At 38.8% G+C, this 18,625-nt stretch overlaps 2 protein-coding genes across 2 annotated transcripts in view; one reads left to right on the top strand and one right to left on the bottom strand.

Annotated features, from left to right (window-relative positions):
• Positions 1–93: 93 nt before the first annotated feature.
• On the bottom strand, positions 94–4,122 carry CUNH5orf51 (chromosome unknown C5orf51 homolog). The gene is made up of 6 exons (XM_026058128.1): positions 4,029–4,122; positions 3,382–3,488; positions 2,765–2,911; positions 2,225–2,356; positions 1,894–2,008; positions 94–575 (listed from the first exon to the last, which is right to left on the bottom strand). Exons 1-6 carry the CDS (start codon positions 4,120–4,122, stop codon positions 301–303), a joined length of 870 nt encoding a protein of 289 aa, XP_025913913.1. The 3' UTR covers positions 94–300.
• A 14,022-nt stretch (positions 4,123–18,144) lies between these two features.
• Positions 18,145–18,625, top strand: part of OXCT1 (3-oxoacid CoA-transferase 1) — an 81,259-nt gene continuing 80,778 nt past the window's right edge. Inside the window, exon 1 of the mRNA XM_026058114.1 lies at positions 18,145–18,273. Within this exon, the coding sequence (XP_025913899.1) occupies positions 18,145–18,273 (129 nt within the window). The remainder of the gene's footprint in view (positions 18,274–18,625) is intronic.

The following is an 18,625-nucleotide window of genomic DNA, read 5'->3' as shown; positions in this document are numbered from 1 at the left end:
GGACGCGGCCGCCTGCAGCACCGCGGCGCCCCGCCGCTACGCGGCGCACAGACCTGCCGCAGCCCCCGCCGCAGGGAGCCTGCTCGCCGCTTCTTTATTAAACCTCCTAAAAATACTGCTTTATTGGGCTAGGGCTTACGTGCCAGAGGGTCTCGGCGTCAGTATTTTTACAACCGCATACGCGTTTTGACAAGAACAGTCAGAGAGCGAGTAGTGTTTTGCCTCACGTCAGTGCACACCACCTCCCTAGGCCTGTTCTTCATGCAGTGAGCTTCCCCTCAGAGCGCAACAGCACCAACGTCAGTTGTGGGATTTCCTGAAGCAACACAACATTTGCTTTGCACTTGTTGTGTTCCACCCTTGTCCTTTTAAAGGTCCTTCGCATACTGCCACGTATTTTGTTAACACATTTTTGCCCACTTCTCGGAAATCCAGTGCTGCACTCTGCAATCTGCTAGACCCTGGATCTGTTGTCTCAAGGCTTTTTTGCTTCCTTTCTCCACAGTGTTTCAGTCCCCAGTAGCACATTTCTCCACTGTACATCATCGCCAGTAAGCGGGTATCACTAAATATACCTGCAAAAAATAAAGTACTTTATTCTTCTTTTGTTAAACATGTATGTGACTTGTTAACTTAAAAAAATCTTTCTCAGTAACACAGCAAGAATTTTTCAAAAAGTCAATATATGCCTTCTATTAAGGAAGCATATCAGAGAACAAATTCCAACCCTTAGAGCACTGATACCACCAAGAAGAGAACCTGAATCAAAGGCCTTGCTCATTATTCCATCCATTTTGCTTTTTCACAATGTTAAAATCTTTAGTTTTAAGCTTGATATATAGATATTTTCTAAAAATTGTTTGTATATTTATCTTTCTGTATTTCTTTATAATCCATTAAGTGCAGATATGATTATGCATATTTACTTTATAACACTTCTGTGCCTCCCACATTTTAGGCCTCATGGAAGATGCTACTTGAGCATCATCTTAACTCAGGTTGACGCAGCAGCTTTAGTATTTAAATAAACAGAAAGCCATATTAAGTGTCCATGATCATTCAAAAAAATCCCCCCAAAACAAAAAACAAAAACTACCAAGTAAATGTACAAAATCAGCTATTGAACTTGGCTTTGCATTCTGGAACAGAGTTGAAGCAACCCCCCTTGGTCCCTTTTGGATAAAACTAAATGAGAAGGTGCTCCATCCCATGCAGGCATCCGTTCCATAGGACCAGACTAGAGTAAGTTTTGGCAGTGTATCATGTGGGCCTGAGCACCAGCTGTTTTACTTTAAAAATCCAGTCCTGCTGCGTGACATTACTTGCATCACGCTGATGTAGCCTCAGATGCTCAGGTGAAATGCACTATAGTAATACAACTTACATAAAGCTACAGTAGAGAGCGATATACAGTTTTGCCTACTCTAAACAATGTACTCCTTCTACCTGTATGAAACCAGTAATTCATCATATCTGTTTTCTCCTAGATCTAAAGAGGAATACAACATGAGAACATTTAGCATCCATTGTAGTCATATTTATGCTTTTAAGATTTGTTAGCTGTAAACCAGATGGTTATAAAACATGCACATCGCATGTAAAACACAGACAGCCTCTGTTGTTCATCTTCCCCAGATGTGCTTACAAAGACAGAGAAAATGAACATTATCACCTCCTAAAATCTGCAAGTCAGAAGAAAGGAGAGTTGGGAGGGCAGAAAAGCACCACTGCTTGCTAACCTAATTATATTTTTTGTTCTAAAAAGTTAGTTCTTGAATACAATTAAGTCCAACCTGATATAACAAAAATATACAATAAAGGGTTTTATAAAGTGGGGAAGGTATTTGGGGTGTTTTGTACACCCCCCCCTTTTTTTTTTTTTTTTTTTTTTACCTTCACTGAGTAATCTAGCTGTGTCTTTATCCTGAAATGAGACATCTTCATCTAGCTGGAGAGGGCATCTAAAGCTAAGCATCTTCATCAAGTAATGGACTCCATCATTAAGACACTGAATACAATTAAAAAAAAGAGAGAAAAAAACTAGACAAATTCTGAGCAATTTAAAGCCATAAATACTTTCAGATATGAATTTCCAAAGCAGTTATTTAAAAGGAAAAAAAAAAAGGCACTGTACTTCAAAAAAAGTCATACCTGAAAAGTGTATTTATGGGCATTCACACGCTCATGAGATTACTTTTTTTTTTTTTTTTGAAATCTCCTTTACCTTTTCAAATACGCCGATATTCTCCCTGAGCCATTCACTCCTTTCTTTTACAGTGTGACAATACATGTAAAGCAGGGCTCCTTTTCTCCAGTAAAGACATTCAAATAACTCTGTGCCAAGGATGCTGGTGGGCTAAAATAAAACCCAATAAAACGTGCTAAGCCAAAAATAACCATTTGAACTACACATACACACTGACRCATGCAAACAGTGTTGTATTAATCCTCTAACTTTAGAAGATATACTTAATTGTGATGGTCACAGACACAAGCCTAATACTTTGGATTTAAACAGCAGAACGCATCTGAAATCCTGAAGTGTTAGCAAGAAAAATTCTGAGCATCCAGTAAGTTATTTGAAAAATGATTTATGGGCAATGATTTGGGAATCCACTGCTTAAATATAAATAMGACTTGGAATTTTTTCAAAGGATCTCAAATTTTGCTCATCAAAAATGCAAATGCCACTATCCTGTTTTAGATTTTTGATTTTTAAACAATGAAATAATTAATTCTCTCACTGAATAGTGTTAGTACTCACTTCTTCATTTATGTTGCATTCTTTCACTAGGTCTTCAGGTTCTGAAAGAATACAAATAAGTTCTTTAACTTTTTGTAAGGAATAATCTTCTGGAAAATCTTCATCCACAAGCTGGTTTTCCTCAAAATATGTAATATCTAGGACAGCCTATGAAAACAGGAAGATGCATGATGTAAAAAAAATRAAATAAGTAAAAATAAGTAACATAAGTAAAAGACACTACCAACAAAATAATCAGATGGTGGCATACAATAACATACAAACTCATTAGAGTTTATAAAATACTACAATTTTAAAGATAATTTTTAACATTTAATTTTCAAAAGTGTTACAAGTTAAAAATATTGTTAGRCTCTTCATTATAAACAAACTCAGAACCCTTTTTATCCTCACAATACTTGTACAATACTTGTACAATTATCAACTCTCGGTTACTATCTAATCCAGAACAAAAGTGGGCCCGTACTTTGTGAAAGTTCTGTAATCACTGCACACACTAAAAAGCAAAAATACAGGGTTTTTTTCCGCTCTACCCGCTTTATTACACCCTACCCTCTCCTATACCCTACATAGTGGATTTTCTTAAAGCAGTGCTCCAAATTCTTTAAATATACTACCTGTGTATAAAGCTGCAAAAGCTTGGAAGGATATGCTTTTTCTTTCTCTTCTTCACAGAGGTCCTTCAATTTCTCCAGCGTAGCAGAGCCCTTTACTAARAAAGTATCTGAAGGAAAAATACAAGGCTTTCTTAGCACTGAAGAGCACCCAGCAACGGCCTTGCTTGCTTGCTTGCTACGCTTTTATCCGTCCTTGTGATACATACAATAGCAAGTGAATAACAAAGTACTTAGGCRCCTTGTCCTGTTAGACTACTGATAACATGACCAAACTCATGGCATTAATAGTTATGGTCTGATGCTTCAAAAATCACTCCAAACACTTCATTTGCAAAGAAATCATAAAGGGAAAATGCTACTTGTTATTTTGCAGTTATAAACTTTAGGCCTCAACCACCCTGCCGCAGAGAAAGGCCTCAAGACTCAGCCTCCGCACGGAGGCCTGCACAGAACACTGGAGGCGCTGCCCGGCGCAAGGCTCCTTCCCTGCGGAGGGCGAAGCGCGGCCCTCGCAGCGCCCCCGCGGACGGGGCTGCCGGCGCCCCCACCGCCCAGCAGCAGGGGCGGGCCGAGGGAAGCCGCGCAGCACCAGGGCAGCGGAGGGCGGAGCGGGCCCGCTCGTTCCCCCGCTCGCTGCGGCCCCTCACCGTCGCCGCCCGCTCCCTTCAGCGCCGCCAGCCGCCGGCCCAGCGCCGCCAGCCGCGGCCGCAGCGCGGACACGGCGCTCGCCGCTTCCGCCATCCCAACCGTCACCCCCTCCCGGCGGCACGTGACCGCGCACCCGCGCCACGTGACGCGGCGGGGCCGGCGCGGCGGCCACGAGGGCGGTCCGGCTGCTCCCTTGGACGGGGCTGCGCAGGCGCAGCAGCGCCGCGGTGGTGGCCGGGCGGGTGCCCTGCTCCGCCCCCTCCGCGGGGGGCGGGAGGTGGCCGCGTCCGGTAGCGGCTGAGGTGGCTGGCGGGGGGGCGGCCGCGGTGGGGCTGGGGCTGCTCCCTTTTTAAGTGGACTTTAAAGCTCTTTGCTAGCGGAGGTGTATGGTTGCCACAGATTTGCTTCGGGGTCCTCGGGCAGAGCCTCTGCCGGGCCCTTCTGTGCTCGCTGTATCGACCTGAACGCCGTCCAGGCTCACTGCGAAACGTTTCTTGCCCATACATGAACTAAAGGGAGTGTTGACAGACTGCTGAAAGGGGGCTGGGGTTTGAAGACCGGAAGCTGAATTTTTTCCGTCAATACCTACTTCTTTACCGGGGGCGGGGGGGAGAGGGAGGGTTTGCTTTTAGTATTGGGATTATTTAACTTGTATAGGTAAAAATGTAAAAGTTCAGCTAAATCATCTTGAACTCCAAGCCTTTGGTTAGAGGAATCCCACTTATGCTCCAATTTATCATCCAACTTTAGTATACTTAATGAACCTGAGGTGCTGAATAATTCCCCTGTTATGAAGAAAAATCAATTTTCCTTCTATTTTTCACAACAGAAGCATGCTGCCATACCACTGTGAACCATCAAACACTATATTTTATGTTGCATGAGCATAACAATAGAATATTTTACTCTATCACTTTTTTAATTTTATGTTTTTACCTGTCTGGAAAAAATGGTGCATAGATGTCCAGTTGAGTAATATGTCATGACCTCACCCAATATTTTGGGTTTTGTTAGCCTGAATATTTTAAAAGAATAATTGACTAACAACATTTTTCCCTACCTGCATTATAATCTTAACTTTTTCAAGTCATATAATGCTTATTTGTTAGTGTTTGTGTCCCATTAAGGTACTTTAAAGAAAGTGGATGCAATTTACTGATGTATTTTAAATTAGTGAAAAGTCATCTACCTACACATGCACAGATGTTTTTAGTATTAACCTTGTTATGCCATATGTAAGAGTTGTCAAACAGACTAAATACAACAAAAAAGTAAAACCTAGAAGGCAAAATTGTGTTTGCTTCCGGAAACAATTTCATTTCTTGAAGAAAACTGTTAATGTTTTAGCTGTATATGTATTGTCATTTACTTCTGCATAGTCTGTATCCAGATAGAGTTCTTCATCTAAGGAACAGTTGTGTTAACAATACCAAAATTATCATGACAGTTAACCATAATTTTAACTGAGAGTAGAGGATATGGTGCTTTATGTTTTAAATGAAATGCAACACTTCCCATGTTCATTTTGGGACTGATAAATGTTTGTGCATTGAGAAGTTCCCTTTTGGTTTTTTAGATTCTTTGCTTACTTGTTCTTGCCCTTACTTTTTTGTTTAAATTCCAGGCTATGATTTTATGTCTTAGTTGCTTTTTTTTATAGCTAGTCAAGTGGGTCATCCCTTAATAGTGAAGAAAATGTCATCCAGTTTTTTAGGATATCTGTTGTAACAGAGAAAAGGAAATGCTGCAAATGGAAGAAATGGGGTGGTGTCCACTTTTCTGAGGAAAAGTGAACCTGAAAGATTTTTACCTTTTTTTCTTTTTTTTCCCCCAACCTGTTTTTGCCATGAAACATGGTATAGTCTATCATCTGTGAATGAGTGGAAGACACTTACAGTGGCTTTCAAGCTTTTTTTCCTGTGTTGTGCCCTACACGCTTCCTGTTGGGAGCTGATTTGCAAGGAAAGGGGGTGACAAAATATATACCTGATAAACTACAGAGCTAGGAAGAGCAGGCTTGTGCTGAGACAGGATCAGAGGTGCCTCCTTAGTGTGTTGTGGGAGCCTTAACCTCTGTTTGGGCTCTCCCTTGCTCCTGGCTGGAGTGGCCTCTGAACAGCTCCAGTATCCATCCCTTCTTTAAGCTGTATCCCTGAAGTCACTAAAACCCCAACCTATATTGTAATTTAGAGAGCTGCTGTGCTAGTCATCCCACACCTTGCAAAACAATCAGTTCTCAAATTTGATAAAAGGGTGGGTGTCTGATTATTTGAGAGAACAATGACTTTCATCYGCCTCGTATTTTGTTTTCGCTTAGGACCCATTCAGATCAAATCCTTTCCAAATGTTTGAAAGAGAGTGTCCTGGTTTGGGGTTTGCTACCTCTCCCTATTCTGTTCAGGCCTGGGAAATCTTACAATTCAAATTCTCAGAGCTTCACACAAAGAGAAAATTGCATCTACTATTTTTCTGAAAGCTTTCCACATTTAAGAAAACTCATTCCTTCCGGATGACTCTTAGGTAAACTATATTGAAGCAAAACACCTCCTTTTTACTCTATAGAGCTACTTTATGGAATAGTTACAGTATGGTAAAACAATTTCCGGTGAAGATATTGCACGGGGTTTGTGAKAGTTTACCGCCTAGCACTTGCTGTTTTTAAAGCTGCAGTTACTAATAAGGGAAGATGTAAAATGTTGCCTATTTAAAGACAGACTGTGTTCCTAAATGGGTGGAAGCACAACAGGAAAAGGAAGCGTATCATGGTGTTTAAATAGCTGTGGTTGGTGGAAGAGGGAAGGCTGTTAAGGTTTCGTCCTTCAGAGCCAAGAATGCGGCATTGCCACCATTATGTCTTCCTATCATTTGGGATTTATATATAAATATACCTCTGTGTGTGTGTTGGCACTTGAGTGTATGTACATATACACAACGTGTGTGCTTTTATATGGAGTATATATTTAAACATATAATATTCTTTGTTTCTGTGCAGTGACTTTGGAATTACACAACCAATAAATATGGCTATGATTTTTTGTGTGTTATGAATTTGTATCTCCAGCATATGCATTAGAATCTGTTTTCATTGAACATGATTTTTTTTTACCGCATTGGATTCCACTGCTTCTTTCCTTCCGAACCACATACTCTTTCTGTTCTGAGATTTATGTGTGTAAATGAGAACAGACTAGTTGCAAATACACACTTTGGAAATACTTTTGTCCTGCAGTATTCCATCAACACTTATTAACTGTTCTGATATATGTAACGATGAAACTGAGGTATCTTGAAATCTTCGAATATTTGAAAACTTTGGACATACGTATATTCAAGATCTACATAGTTCTAATAATTTATCTTGCTTTAGAAGATGTTTTGTAACCTCTTTTATTTGTGAAAGTCAAAGAAACAATGCTTTGGTCATGACGTGTGTTGCTCCTCTGTATACTTAGTATTACCAAAATTCATATTTACAGAGAAGAACTGGAAAACCATGGTGGTAGGAAAATATTGTTAGCTCTAACTAAAAATACAGAATTGTCTAGAAAAAACAGTTTTTCACAGATGTTATGAAAGATATACTTTTATCATTGATAGTAGTCTCAAGAGCTTTTAAGTTTTGCAGGTTGTGCAAATTTTCTTGAACTGTGGTACATAAGTGGGGTGATAATGAAATCATGCTAATTATTGGAGAAAGTACCCTGAGAGAAGTTTTGTTGGGTTCAGGTGAACAACAAATTTTGATTATGTGATGCTTTGATCTTTGGAAAGAAAGTTGGAAGAAACAGGCTTTCTTTTCAGTAAATTAGTTTTTTGACCACATGTTACTATACCTGATGAAGACAGCACTGGATTATTTACTGCTTGATTTAGTTCTGGCTTCTCATTAAAAAAAAAAAAAAAAAGTGAAAGCAGTTGACAACATTGAATGGAAAGAGAGAGACTGAACTGGACCAAACAAGACTCAAAAGATACCAGATATATAATTATCACATATCCAGCAGATTCCTAACAGGTTTTAAGTCTATGGTCAAAATTTTGGCTTTGAAATGAATAGGTAAAACAGAATGGATATTAATACAGATGTACCTGGCTAATTTGAGTTTAGACTAGCATAATTCAAGCCCTGCAGAATCTGGGAAAAATTATAATACAAATATTTGGTACAGGATCTTAGAATGACACTAAATTACTGTGATTTGAAGAACAAAATGTTAAGTAGAAATAGCAATGTTTTGTAAGCAAAGAAATGGGAAGCTACTCACCTTCTTTGTTGTTTTTTTTTGTTTGAACTAAAAAAATTACAAAATTTGATAGAGTACAAAAACATAACTCCCTAAATTAGGGGACAAATTCTGTTTTATTGGTTGCTAGTGTGAATTCAGGATTTGATCAAAATTTGTGTGTATAGTTGGGGTTAGGCTCATTTATCTGTTTTATAAATTATGCTCTTATGTTACATTGTACCTCTAATAACTAAGAAGCATTTTATAAAAATGCATCCTACAGATGTACTTGCTCTTATTGTCATTTAGTTATATGTTTTAATGATACTTAGTTATACTTATCTCCTATGAATTTGAATAATGGAAGTTTGCTCAAAAGGTGTTACTTGAGATCAGTCTTGTTCCACTTTACATCAGTTGATAAGCTTTAGTGAGCAAAGAGTGAACTGCATGGATGCAGCAGTTTCACAGTCTGTTTGTGGCAGAGCTAGTCGAACTGCCTTAGGAAGAACTGGATTGTTGCACTCAATCCTAGGTGTCAGACTTGTGTCATAATCTGTGTTAGTTGAGGATTATGAGAAATGTTGTCTATGGAAACAGCTGAGAGAAACTTAATTTGTGAAAATGTGTTATAGAATATTTGGTCCTTTGCCTGTCTTTTGTCATTGTACTCTTTGAAGCAAGTATTTTTGTTCTTGAAGACAAACAAAAAAATTTTTTCTGGTTTCATGCACAGAAACTATTAAACAAGGGTATATATTTATTGTATGTGAGCTTCATGAGTGTGTTGTATCTAATATTATCTCCATTTATAAGAAAGATGGTCAATATTGTGGTACCAGCTTTCAAATGTCTGTCTGGCTCACGAAGGGAGATGCATGCTTTTACATATGACATATGTGGAACTGCTAAAATACAAGTTACCAGGGAAGGTGTGCAAAACTGGAAGTTAATCCGAATGGTGCTAAGTGGAAATTAGTCATCAAGGATTTCCTCTGTGTTCATGAGATTAAGTTTTGTGAAATGATTTCCAGAATTCAGGGTCATGGCAGGTAAGAACATCATATCGTTGAATAGGAAAATCTAGGTATCTAAATCAGTCAGTCCTCTTCTATTACCTTTTTATTTAGATATATACATACCCTATTGCTCTGCATCAAATGGAAAATAAAACTGTGTATTCAGTCTGAAATATATTTGAGTCAGAGCATTTGATATTCATATTGTTAGTCTCAGATGTGAAATCAGGGCATAAGGGTGATCTGTAGTGGAATTTTACTTTTGTGCCCATGGTTGTGAAATGTATTAGTTCTGGAGAAGCATATGAATGCCAGCTACTAAAAGTCATTGTAGTTGTGTTGTGTTTTTGTTTGCCTAACCTTKCATGACTCTTCCTTGTTCTGCCTGCTTCAAGTGTACGCGTAGGCTGGGTTGGTCCTCTGACAAAATATAAAACAGCTGCTTTCTTATGATGTGGCTGTTTGCACAGGGGACAGCGTGGCATCGGATTTGCATTTAAATAGGTTCTGAACATATGAGATGATTTAGCAGTTGATTGCTGGTTATTTGGAAGTGGCATGCAGTGAACTTTGAAGTTGTAGCTGCTCTTCTGAAGTGACCTTCCTATAAATAGCATAAGAGACCAACAAACAGGGACTGCTTTTTGCAGCTGGAGAGAGTTCAAGTAGTTTTTAAAACAGTAACTATAAAGTATACAAATGCCTCTATTAGAATGAAACTTTACTTAGACAAGGAAGACAGGGTTTTTCTATTTTATGGTTAGTGATCAAAGAACTGCTGGTACCGTGGACACGTGTGCAATACAGGAGGACTTGCTTACAGTAGTCTTCACCCCTGCCTCCATAAGTGAGCATTACAGATTATTGTGTATGTGATTTAGGGTATTGTTTCACAGCTAACATAAAAATAATGTCACTCAGTCAAAAAGTAAGTGACCATAAACTTGTCCCTGATTGTGTGTTCCCAGCCTTTAATTGTAGAGTCATGTGACAGTATGGTGTATGAGATCACCTTGCTTATCTAATGAAATGCTGATAATCTTTTCCATGCAACTAGCCTCCAATTGGATCACCAAGCTGATCTATGTGGCCATGAGCCACATGGGATGCATAACTGTCAATTTGGAGGGTTTTGCCCCCATCTGAGACTCGTAACTTCCCCCCAAAGTTGTAATGTGTAACTTATGCTCAGAGACCCTTCATCTGGCTTTTGGTAAAGTTTTGTGCCACCATAAGAGGTTTTACACTGTTAATTTTCTTGGATCATAGCAAAATTAAATCCGCTAATTGGGATTTTGTATTAACTGGTGTGGCGCTTAGCATTAAAGCTTTTCTGGTTCTTCTGGGGTTCCCCCTGAGAAAAAAACACACCTTTTCCTGGAAGAATTGTGGGATGGATAAGAATGAACTTTTATGTTCCTGTAGTGCTGCATGAATTTCTAAAATACAGTAAAGAGGAGCCACCATTCATACTTGTAAAAGTTTTATACAAGACAAAGGTGCCATATCGTAGTTTGGCAAGCATTTCTTTTGGAAGAGCACTAGTTTAACCAGCTGCTCTGCTCTGTTACTTCTTCTTCCCACTTGTTTTGAAGCTGCCCTTGTAAGTTGTGCTCATATAATTGTTTGTGTCTCTTTTAGATGAACATGACTGGGAAATGTATCTGTGTTAAAAGCCTCCTCACACTTCTTTCTGGATTATGTTCAATGTGCAGTCACATAAAGGACGGTACTGTCCTGACTGATGGGTGGCTGGCGTTGCGTGGGGTAAGCTGTATGAACGGCACCGAATACCTGCCAGACTRTGCGTTAAAGGTAGAACCTGGCCTATATTGCTCCGCCTTTAAAATGAGGTTACTTGAGTCTTGAATTTGGGATCAAAACTCAAATTTAGAGCCTCTTCTCTCTCACACAAAACTTTAAGGGATGCTGAATATGTCCTTTATCTTCAGACTCATTGTAAAAATGTCTCCTAATGAAAAGAGGGGGAGTTTTACCAAATAACAAATTACAGTGAATCTCTGCTGGTGATCTTTTTTTTTTTTTTTTTTAAACAGGAACCAGCAATGTCACCTATTGCATACATAGTATTAGTGTGTTCATGTTTACTTTAACTGGAGCTATGATTTAGCAGTAAAATATCTCTTTAACATTTGTTATATTATCACCTATTTGCTGTTTACTTTCTTGCTATTTCTTAATTCACCCTGATGGTACAGTTACTTGCTCACAGTATGTCTCAGTGAAGAAAACTGGATAGTACTTGTTAATTTTCCATTGAGTTTTAGAAAAAACATTCAAAAGTTTCAGAAAAATTATTTGGGAAAATAACGTGATACAATATTTTTAAAAATATATTAGCAGCCTTTGCTAAATTGTACAGCCAGGTGACTGACCATCCTACCATGTAAATCTAGAAAGTTAACACAACTGTACAGTATTTTTGTTTTAAGTAAAAAATCAGAGGTGATATCTTCTGAAGAAACTTTGGGACTTTGTTGGAATTTCTAATTATGACTGTTAAAGATAGTGGTCATTGTATAACCGTCACTTCAAGCTCTGGGAAAGTGCTGGAAGTGTATTCTAAAGAAAAAAAGGGGGATGGGGGGAGAATTCAGCCTTTATAATTTGCAGTAGTAAGTCCATGAAAATAGCAGTTATTTTCTGGACCTGTGTCATTTTCATTTTTGGGTAGAACTTGAAAACAAACAAATATTTGTTTAGAAATGTAAGAGCATAATTTTCAAGCAGCTTTTTGGCAGCACTCAAGAATTGTCTATACATCCAATTATAGTCATGCACGTTTTTGAGTATATAATTAGTTATTTTAGACCAACTTAAACTAATGGCTTATGTCATTAATTTGTCAATGAATCATGAGAGGTAATGATTGCAAAAGAATTTGTTTTATGTCCATAACATAAAATGAATTAATGCAGTCACCTAAAAAATAAAAACTTGGATAAGATCACATGAGAACTTATCTACTGCTAGAGCAAGAAGTCTGTGTTTCTGGTACATTCAGGGCAGAGGAGGATGCACAGTGTCTACGTGTTGAGGTCTGTTATCTGGTGGCATGATTTTTGAAAGTATTCTCTTGAATTGAGGTTCAAGTACCTTATGTTTCAAAGGCATAAGTAAATAAATATGAATTTACTGATTTTTGAAGAACTGTTCTTGTCACAGGTAATTCCTCCATTACACTTCGCAACTGTTGGGATGGCAAGCTATGATGGTAGTAATCAAAGTTTTATTCTGTGAGGTAAATGAGAGATCTAAGATTGTTACCTTATGACAGATTTTATGATTCGTGTTGTGGATAACTTGCAAGCTGAATGAAATTCTGAAGTTCTTGCTTGAAGTGATTAACAATTTAAATGCACTACAGCCAGGAAGCATCATATTCACTGTCTGGGTGAATAATCTAAAATCGTGTGAATTATACATTCAAAGGCCCTTTAAAATTATATGGGAATTTGAGACCTCTTCACCATTCCCATAGTAATTATTCATCTGGTTACCGTTGTTATTTAAAGATATGCATGTCAAAGTTGGTACAGAAGCAGCACCTAATTGGGGCCTGCTATGTCAAGTGAAGGTAGGCACTGGTGCTGGAGGAAGATAATGTCAAACTGCGTCCCTTTTCTGCTTGAGGGTTCAGTAGGATGCCACGGGGTGTCACTAGTGTGCTCGATATATTTCAGGATTTAATGGGGATGTTTCACTATAATAATGTCAGTCTTAAACGGTTGTCTTTCCTAAAACTGTACAAAACCCCCACAGCAGAGTACTGAAGTTCTCAGGGAACTATTGGAGTATGGCTGCAAACTGGCCCCTCAAGCGGACCTTCCTGGTGATGTTTGCAACTGATGGATTCAAGAGCAAGAGACCTGCGACCAGCCTGCGGAGCAGCTGGGTGCCTGCAAACGTGGAGTGCTCACCCACACCTGGGCTTAGAGGCTTCCAAGCTTCTCTTGAGTGTGTTTTTGTAGAACCAAGTTTAAAATCAGGCAGTTAAACCAGAACCAGGGGAGAGCTGAAGGGAATCCCAAATTTCTAAGACTGATTGACTGATTCTATGGCCTTTTTAAAAGATGGACAAATGAACAGAAGGTATTCTTTTTAAATTTCCTAGGAAGAATTTAACAAAAGTTTCAGATTTTGCCATGTATTCTAACTGAGGGTTTAGTTACATTCCTTACTAATTCTTACCAATTCTTGTGTTCGTTTGATTGCCACTGGAAAATGAAATGGAACAGGAAACAACTGTCTGATTTTCCTACATGTATAATTTTTAGATCACACTTTGTGTTGAGAATATTAACCAAGTTATTGATGAATTGGCCCACTGTAAAAGGGAAGCAGCTCTGAGCTCCAGAGAGTTGTTCTTCAGTAGCTGAATGAACTAGAAGAACTGGGCAAAACAAGTAATTCAGATAAGACTGTATTGGCAACCGATCTTGTCAGAGCATGCAGGGATCCAGCTCCCTAAGGATGATAAAATAATTACGTGGGCTTGGACTGCACGCATGAGTTTGCATGCCAGGCTCTTGTAGCCAAGAAATGGTGGTTGCCAAGTAAGCACCACACCCGTGAAATGGATGACAAAGTCCGAGTTTCAAAGRGGAAACCAGCATTACAGGCGAAACTTGTAACTTAGACAGGTGCTAGCTTTTTGTAATTTCTGACTAGCGTCTGTGCAGTTGGCTTATTGCACAGCACTATCTGCAGTGCCAGGTGTGTGGTTTGTTCACTGTATGCGACTCTTGCAGATGTGGTCCTACATTATCCTCTTCAGTTTCTGTATCTGTTTTGGTAAGTTGCATATCAAACACAAATAAAGAGGGGGTTTTTTACTAATAGTTTTGCACATTCTTCCTAGGTTCTGAGTTTAAAATACATACTAATTCTGCTTGCTGATGAAGTTTGCTTTAAAGTACCTCTATGTAGCTTTTAATGTAATGTTGCATTGCAGAATCTGGAAAAGCCTTTTGCAGTAGTGCTAACAAACGTGAACTGACGTGCAGCATGACGGCCGCTTGGGATTCCTGTTTACAATTTATTGTTCCTGTAGCCCCTTTTGTTATATTTAGCTTTAATCTTCTGCAACGCTATCAGTCTGGAGTGTAAAATAACCCCATGATGTCTGTTGGGCCAATGGAAGAAAAGACTTTCCTGTTCTGCTGCATTCTTGCAGCAAAAAACTCCTGGCAAAAATGAGGAGTAAGACATTAGTTAAATTTTCTCAGTAAGAACTAAAAACATTCCCCATAAATATTGGTGTACAAATATATGACACTTTTGCAGCTGGTGTCTGGGAGTATCTGCTGAATGGGCCTTTTGTTTTTTCTCATTCCTGCTGTATGGGAATGAATGATAAATCACTTATCCTTATTCCAGAACTAATAGGCATATTGGATTGTCACTGTTGAAGTTTTTCACTACTTTTGACTCTATTGATGACAGTTACTAAATATGTATTATTAAAACCTGAATAGAATTGCCAAGGATCACGTTGAGTAATATTTTTTTTTGATTTTTTTTGTCTTTTAAATATACAAAATTGACTTACCTTAAATTATACGTACTGAATAATTTAACATTGTAAGTATTCTGGCTTTGAATTGAGATGTAGCATTTGCGGTGACCAGAAAGTTAGAATTTCTCTCTGTATTTTTAAGAACACAAAATTGCAGTAACCAATTATTTGCGGATTTAACTGAGTTTTCAGTGTCTATTTCTGTCAGGGTTGTAGAGGTTAATAACTGAATAACTTGCTGTAATAACTTTAATTCTGTAGCTTTGACCTTGTATAAAACATTCAATGGCTTCTAAGAAGTTTTGCATAGTTGCCTATCCTAGCTTATAATCATGATATGATAGTCTGACATAATATTAGAAACTCTTTTCTTCTCTGTTACATTAAAGTAGGTCATCCTCACTAAAATATGAGAGTACTGTAATGGAAACTGGAAAAGGATGAACGAAGCAAAAAAATCCCTCAGATTTTTAAAGCTGTTTATCCAATCTGCTCATGAGAATTTACTTAGAAGTTTTTATAGTTACTTGAATTAGGTGTGTCCCTGTATTCTACTAATATATTCATTGTAGCAAAAATATTCACTGTTTTTCTGTTGACTGCTCACAAGTTCATTCAGGGATAAAGAACTGTAACCAAAGAGTTGTTGATTCTTCTTTATTGTGTAGCTGCAGGATCCTCTCATATCTTGGTGTCCTCTTTGATCCTAAGCTTAGGCCTGTGAAGAGGAAATCTTGCCAGTCAGGCAAAGGAATTCCTCAGTAGCTCCCCAGCTCATTCCCTTCAGAAACCTTGGCTCTGTGGTTCTCTCACTTGCTTTACACTTCCATAGCTATCTAGAAGTTGGCTTTGTTTGTTTGTTTGTTTGTTTTCCAGTTCAATTTTGCCTTTGGTATTTATATTTAATTATGTATATATTTATTAATTAAATGAGCTTTCATTTGGTAACTACCTGTTAATTTTCAGCAAGTTTCACTAAACTCAAATACCCATGCATTTTTGTAAGGAGTAGATTTTGCTTGTAATGACCTTCCTTTCACCTGACTCTTGTTAATAAGTTTATATTTATAATTATGATATTTAAGTTCACATGACTTACCAATGTAATCACTGGTGATGCAGGTGGCAGCCCTTTTCTCTTTTGCAAGGTAAATATATATCCTATAAATGCTATGAGTGGATCTTAAAATTGTTAAATAGTGTTGCATAGGCACATGTAGTTATTCTCATATTCCTGGCTGGAATACATTTATAACTATGTAGTGCCCTTAGGTTTGTGACATGCAATATATTTAATTTTTTTTTTTTTATCTTTTCTTGATTTGCTTTTCCTTGTAGCATTCCACTCTTGAAGGAAGATGTAATGTCATGAATTACCTTCTTTCATTCTGCATTTCCCTTCCATATCAAGGTGTTCAGATTCACTCCACTTTATCCAAAGATGAGTTTTCTGTGCTCTTAAATGAGTAATATCAAAAGTATGTATTTTGAGTAACACTGGAAAGTGTGTAAACACCAGCCTCTTGTTTCAGATTAGGACCTATTAACATGTTGGGAGGTAAGTTAAGGTGTTCTGTGCGTGCGTTCTAGATACGGCATAATTTAATGAGTTTTCCCTTCTGCTTGGCTCAATAGGTGATTTTCATGGCTCAGTGATTGAATATTCTTGCCAAATTCTAATGGATCTAAAGGAAAGCTTCAAATTGGTAAAAATCTAGTTAAATGTATAATAGCTTTATAAGCAAATGTTGATGAGACGTTTACCTAGAAATAAATTAGTTCATCTCAGATTTCTGGTTCTTCCCTCTATACAGATAAAATCGAGTAGATAACAAATGCCTGCATGTTTGCTAACTCTTTGATGGCTTTTGTTGTACTTCTTTGGGAAATGGTGTTTCAAAGTATTGCACTGGTCTGACTTTGACATGTTATTATGCTTGGTAGTAGTATAACTAAATAGTGTTATAACGAATATATAATCATTAACCTGTGGTTGCTCCGAAAGACCAGTCTACTGAGTTGTGTTTGGCATTAAGGGCTCAAAACTCTTCCACTATTCATTTCTAAATGCTGTTAAATGTGACAAATGTTTGACCAATGTCACATGCTTGACTTCAATGGAAAAAAATAAGACCAAGCTGAAAATATCCTTGATCATTTCAGAGAATCCTTTCATATTGGCTGTTTTGTTGTAATTGTTTGTGCGAATGGCTTTAAAACATTATGAAATTAAGACAAAATAGATAATCTATTGTACTTCTGTAAAATACTCCAGAATAAATTCCTTTTTCTGCTCATTCAGTTATGTTGGGAGCTTGTCTAAGCCAAAACAGGATGTTTGTGGTCCAAAGCATGTGGAATTTGCGTAATCTTTTTTGAATAATTTTGGCTTTAGATAATCTATAGCTGCTCATAAGGAAAAGGTATGTCCTCCTAATTTCCTTGTTAGTAAACTGTAATTTATATAAGTAGAATATCTAAGTATCAATGTCACATAACATTAGGAAACACAGATGTTTCAGGGAGGTATTAATACTTATCGTGTGTAGCTACTGCATGCAGTTAGCCCCTTCCCTCCAGAGCGCAATTAGCACCCTGCGGGAATCCCAAACAGCCCAAACCCTAGGCAAAGTAAGTGCAAGCTGGGTACGTCGCAAGTGTTCAAGAGCATGAACAGCTTTATAGGTAAGTCTGGGGATAAGCACTATTGGTTTAAAGGAAGATATTTGCTGAACAGAAGAGAATAAACTTTTTAGATGAACAAGCTTTTCTCACTTAGGGAAAATGTTTCATGATAGGAGAAATGGCTTCATCCAGCAAGAAATTTATGCACCTATATGAAATTTAGGTAGAACTGAGGTTTAGGAATACAGTCCTGTACAACTTTTCTCCTCATGCTTAGCCCTGGGGAGAATACAAGCTCCACTAGCATTTTATTTTTAAGTCCACCAAGCACCTGTAATTTGTAGCTCTTCACACCTAGAACTGCCCCGGACTTAGCTAACTAAATCTGATAGGTATTTAGAAACAAAACCATTCCTGACCTAACCCCCCGAGAGCCCCATTCGAAAGGAGTGTCCACCACATGTTGCAGTGGCATCTGCAAGGTTTATCTGTTTTGTGAACTGTAACTGCGGAAACCACCTCTTCGAAAGCGCACAAGGGACTGGCGTGGTGGAGCCGGCGTGACCCCGCCAAATCCTGCTCCTGCGTGTCGCAGAGCAGCACCCTGCAGGCTGGACCTCTGGCTGGAATAAAATGAAGCAATGTGCACAAACACACTGAGCGAGGCCAGCGGCACCCTCCTAACACCTTGTCTTCCTGGTTGTAAATGATCCTTTGGCGCATTCAGCCCCCTCCAAGTGCAGCACAGCAAGGCCAGCGGCTGCGCCGCGGAGAGCCTGCAAACAGCAACAGCGGCGTGGCAGCAGAGACGYGTGACCTCGCGTCACGTCTGCGGGCAAGTCCCCTCTTCCTGCATCCAAACTGCTTCCCACATTTTTCTCCGAATCTTCCACCAGCCATCTTTAGGGCATGAACTGATCATGCCGGCTATTTTTAGAAAGCGCAAATAATGGTGGAGGCATGCTGTGAATTTTCCTTCCAGCAGCGACAGCATTGCTCGCGGTAAGAGGGTCGCATCATGTGACTGAGCAAGTCTCCATCTATTCTAGTCACATTTTTTCCAACCAGACACAGCATCCAAGTGCCTGCTGGAGACCATGTGCTTCCAGGAGCCGGGCAACCTCGAGCGCTCCGGCTCCGCGCGTTAACCGCTCACAGCCCGTGCTGCTCAAAGCAGCGTCCCTGGG

This window comes from Apteryx rowi, unplaced genomic scaffold (genome assembly GCF_003343035.1).
Source record: "Apteryx rowi isolate R43461 unplaced genomic scaffold, aptRow1 scaffold_143, whole genome shotgun sequence".
Lineage (NCBI taxonomy): Eukaryota > Metazoa > Chordata > Aves > Apterygiformes > Apterygidae > Apteryx > Apteryx rowi.
This window is presented reverse-complemented; position numbering and strand designations above follow the sequence as displayed.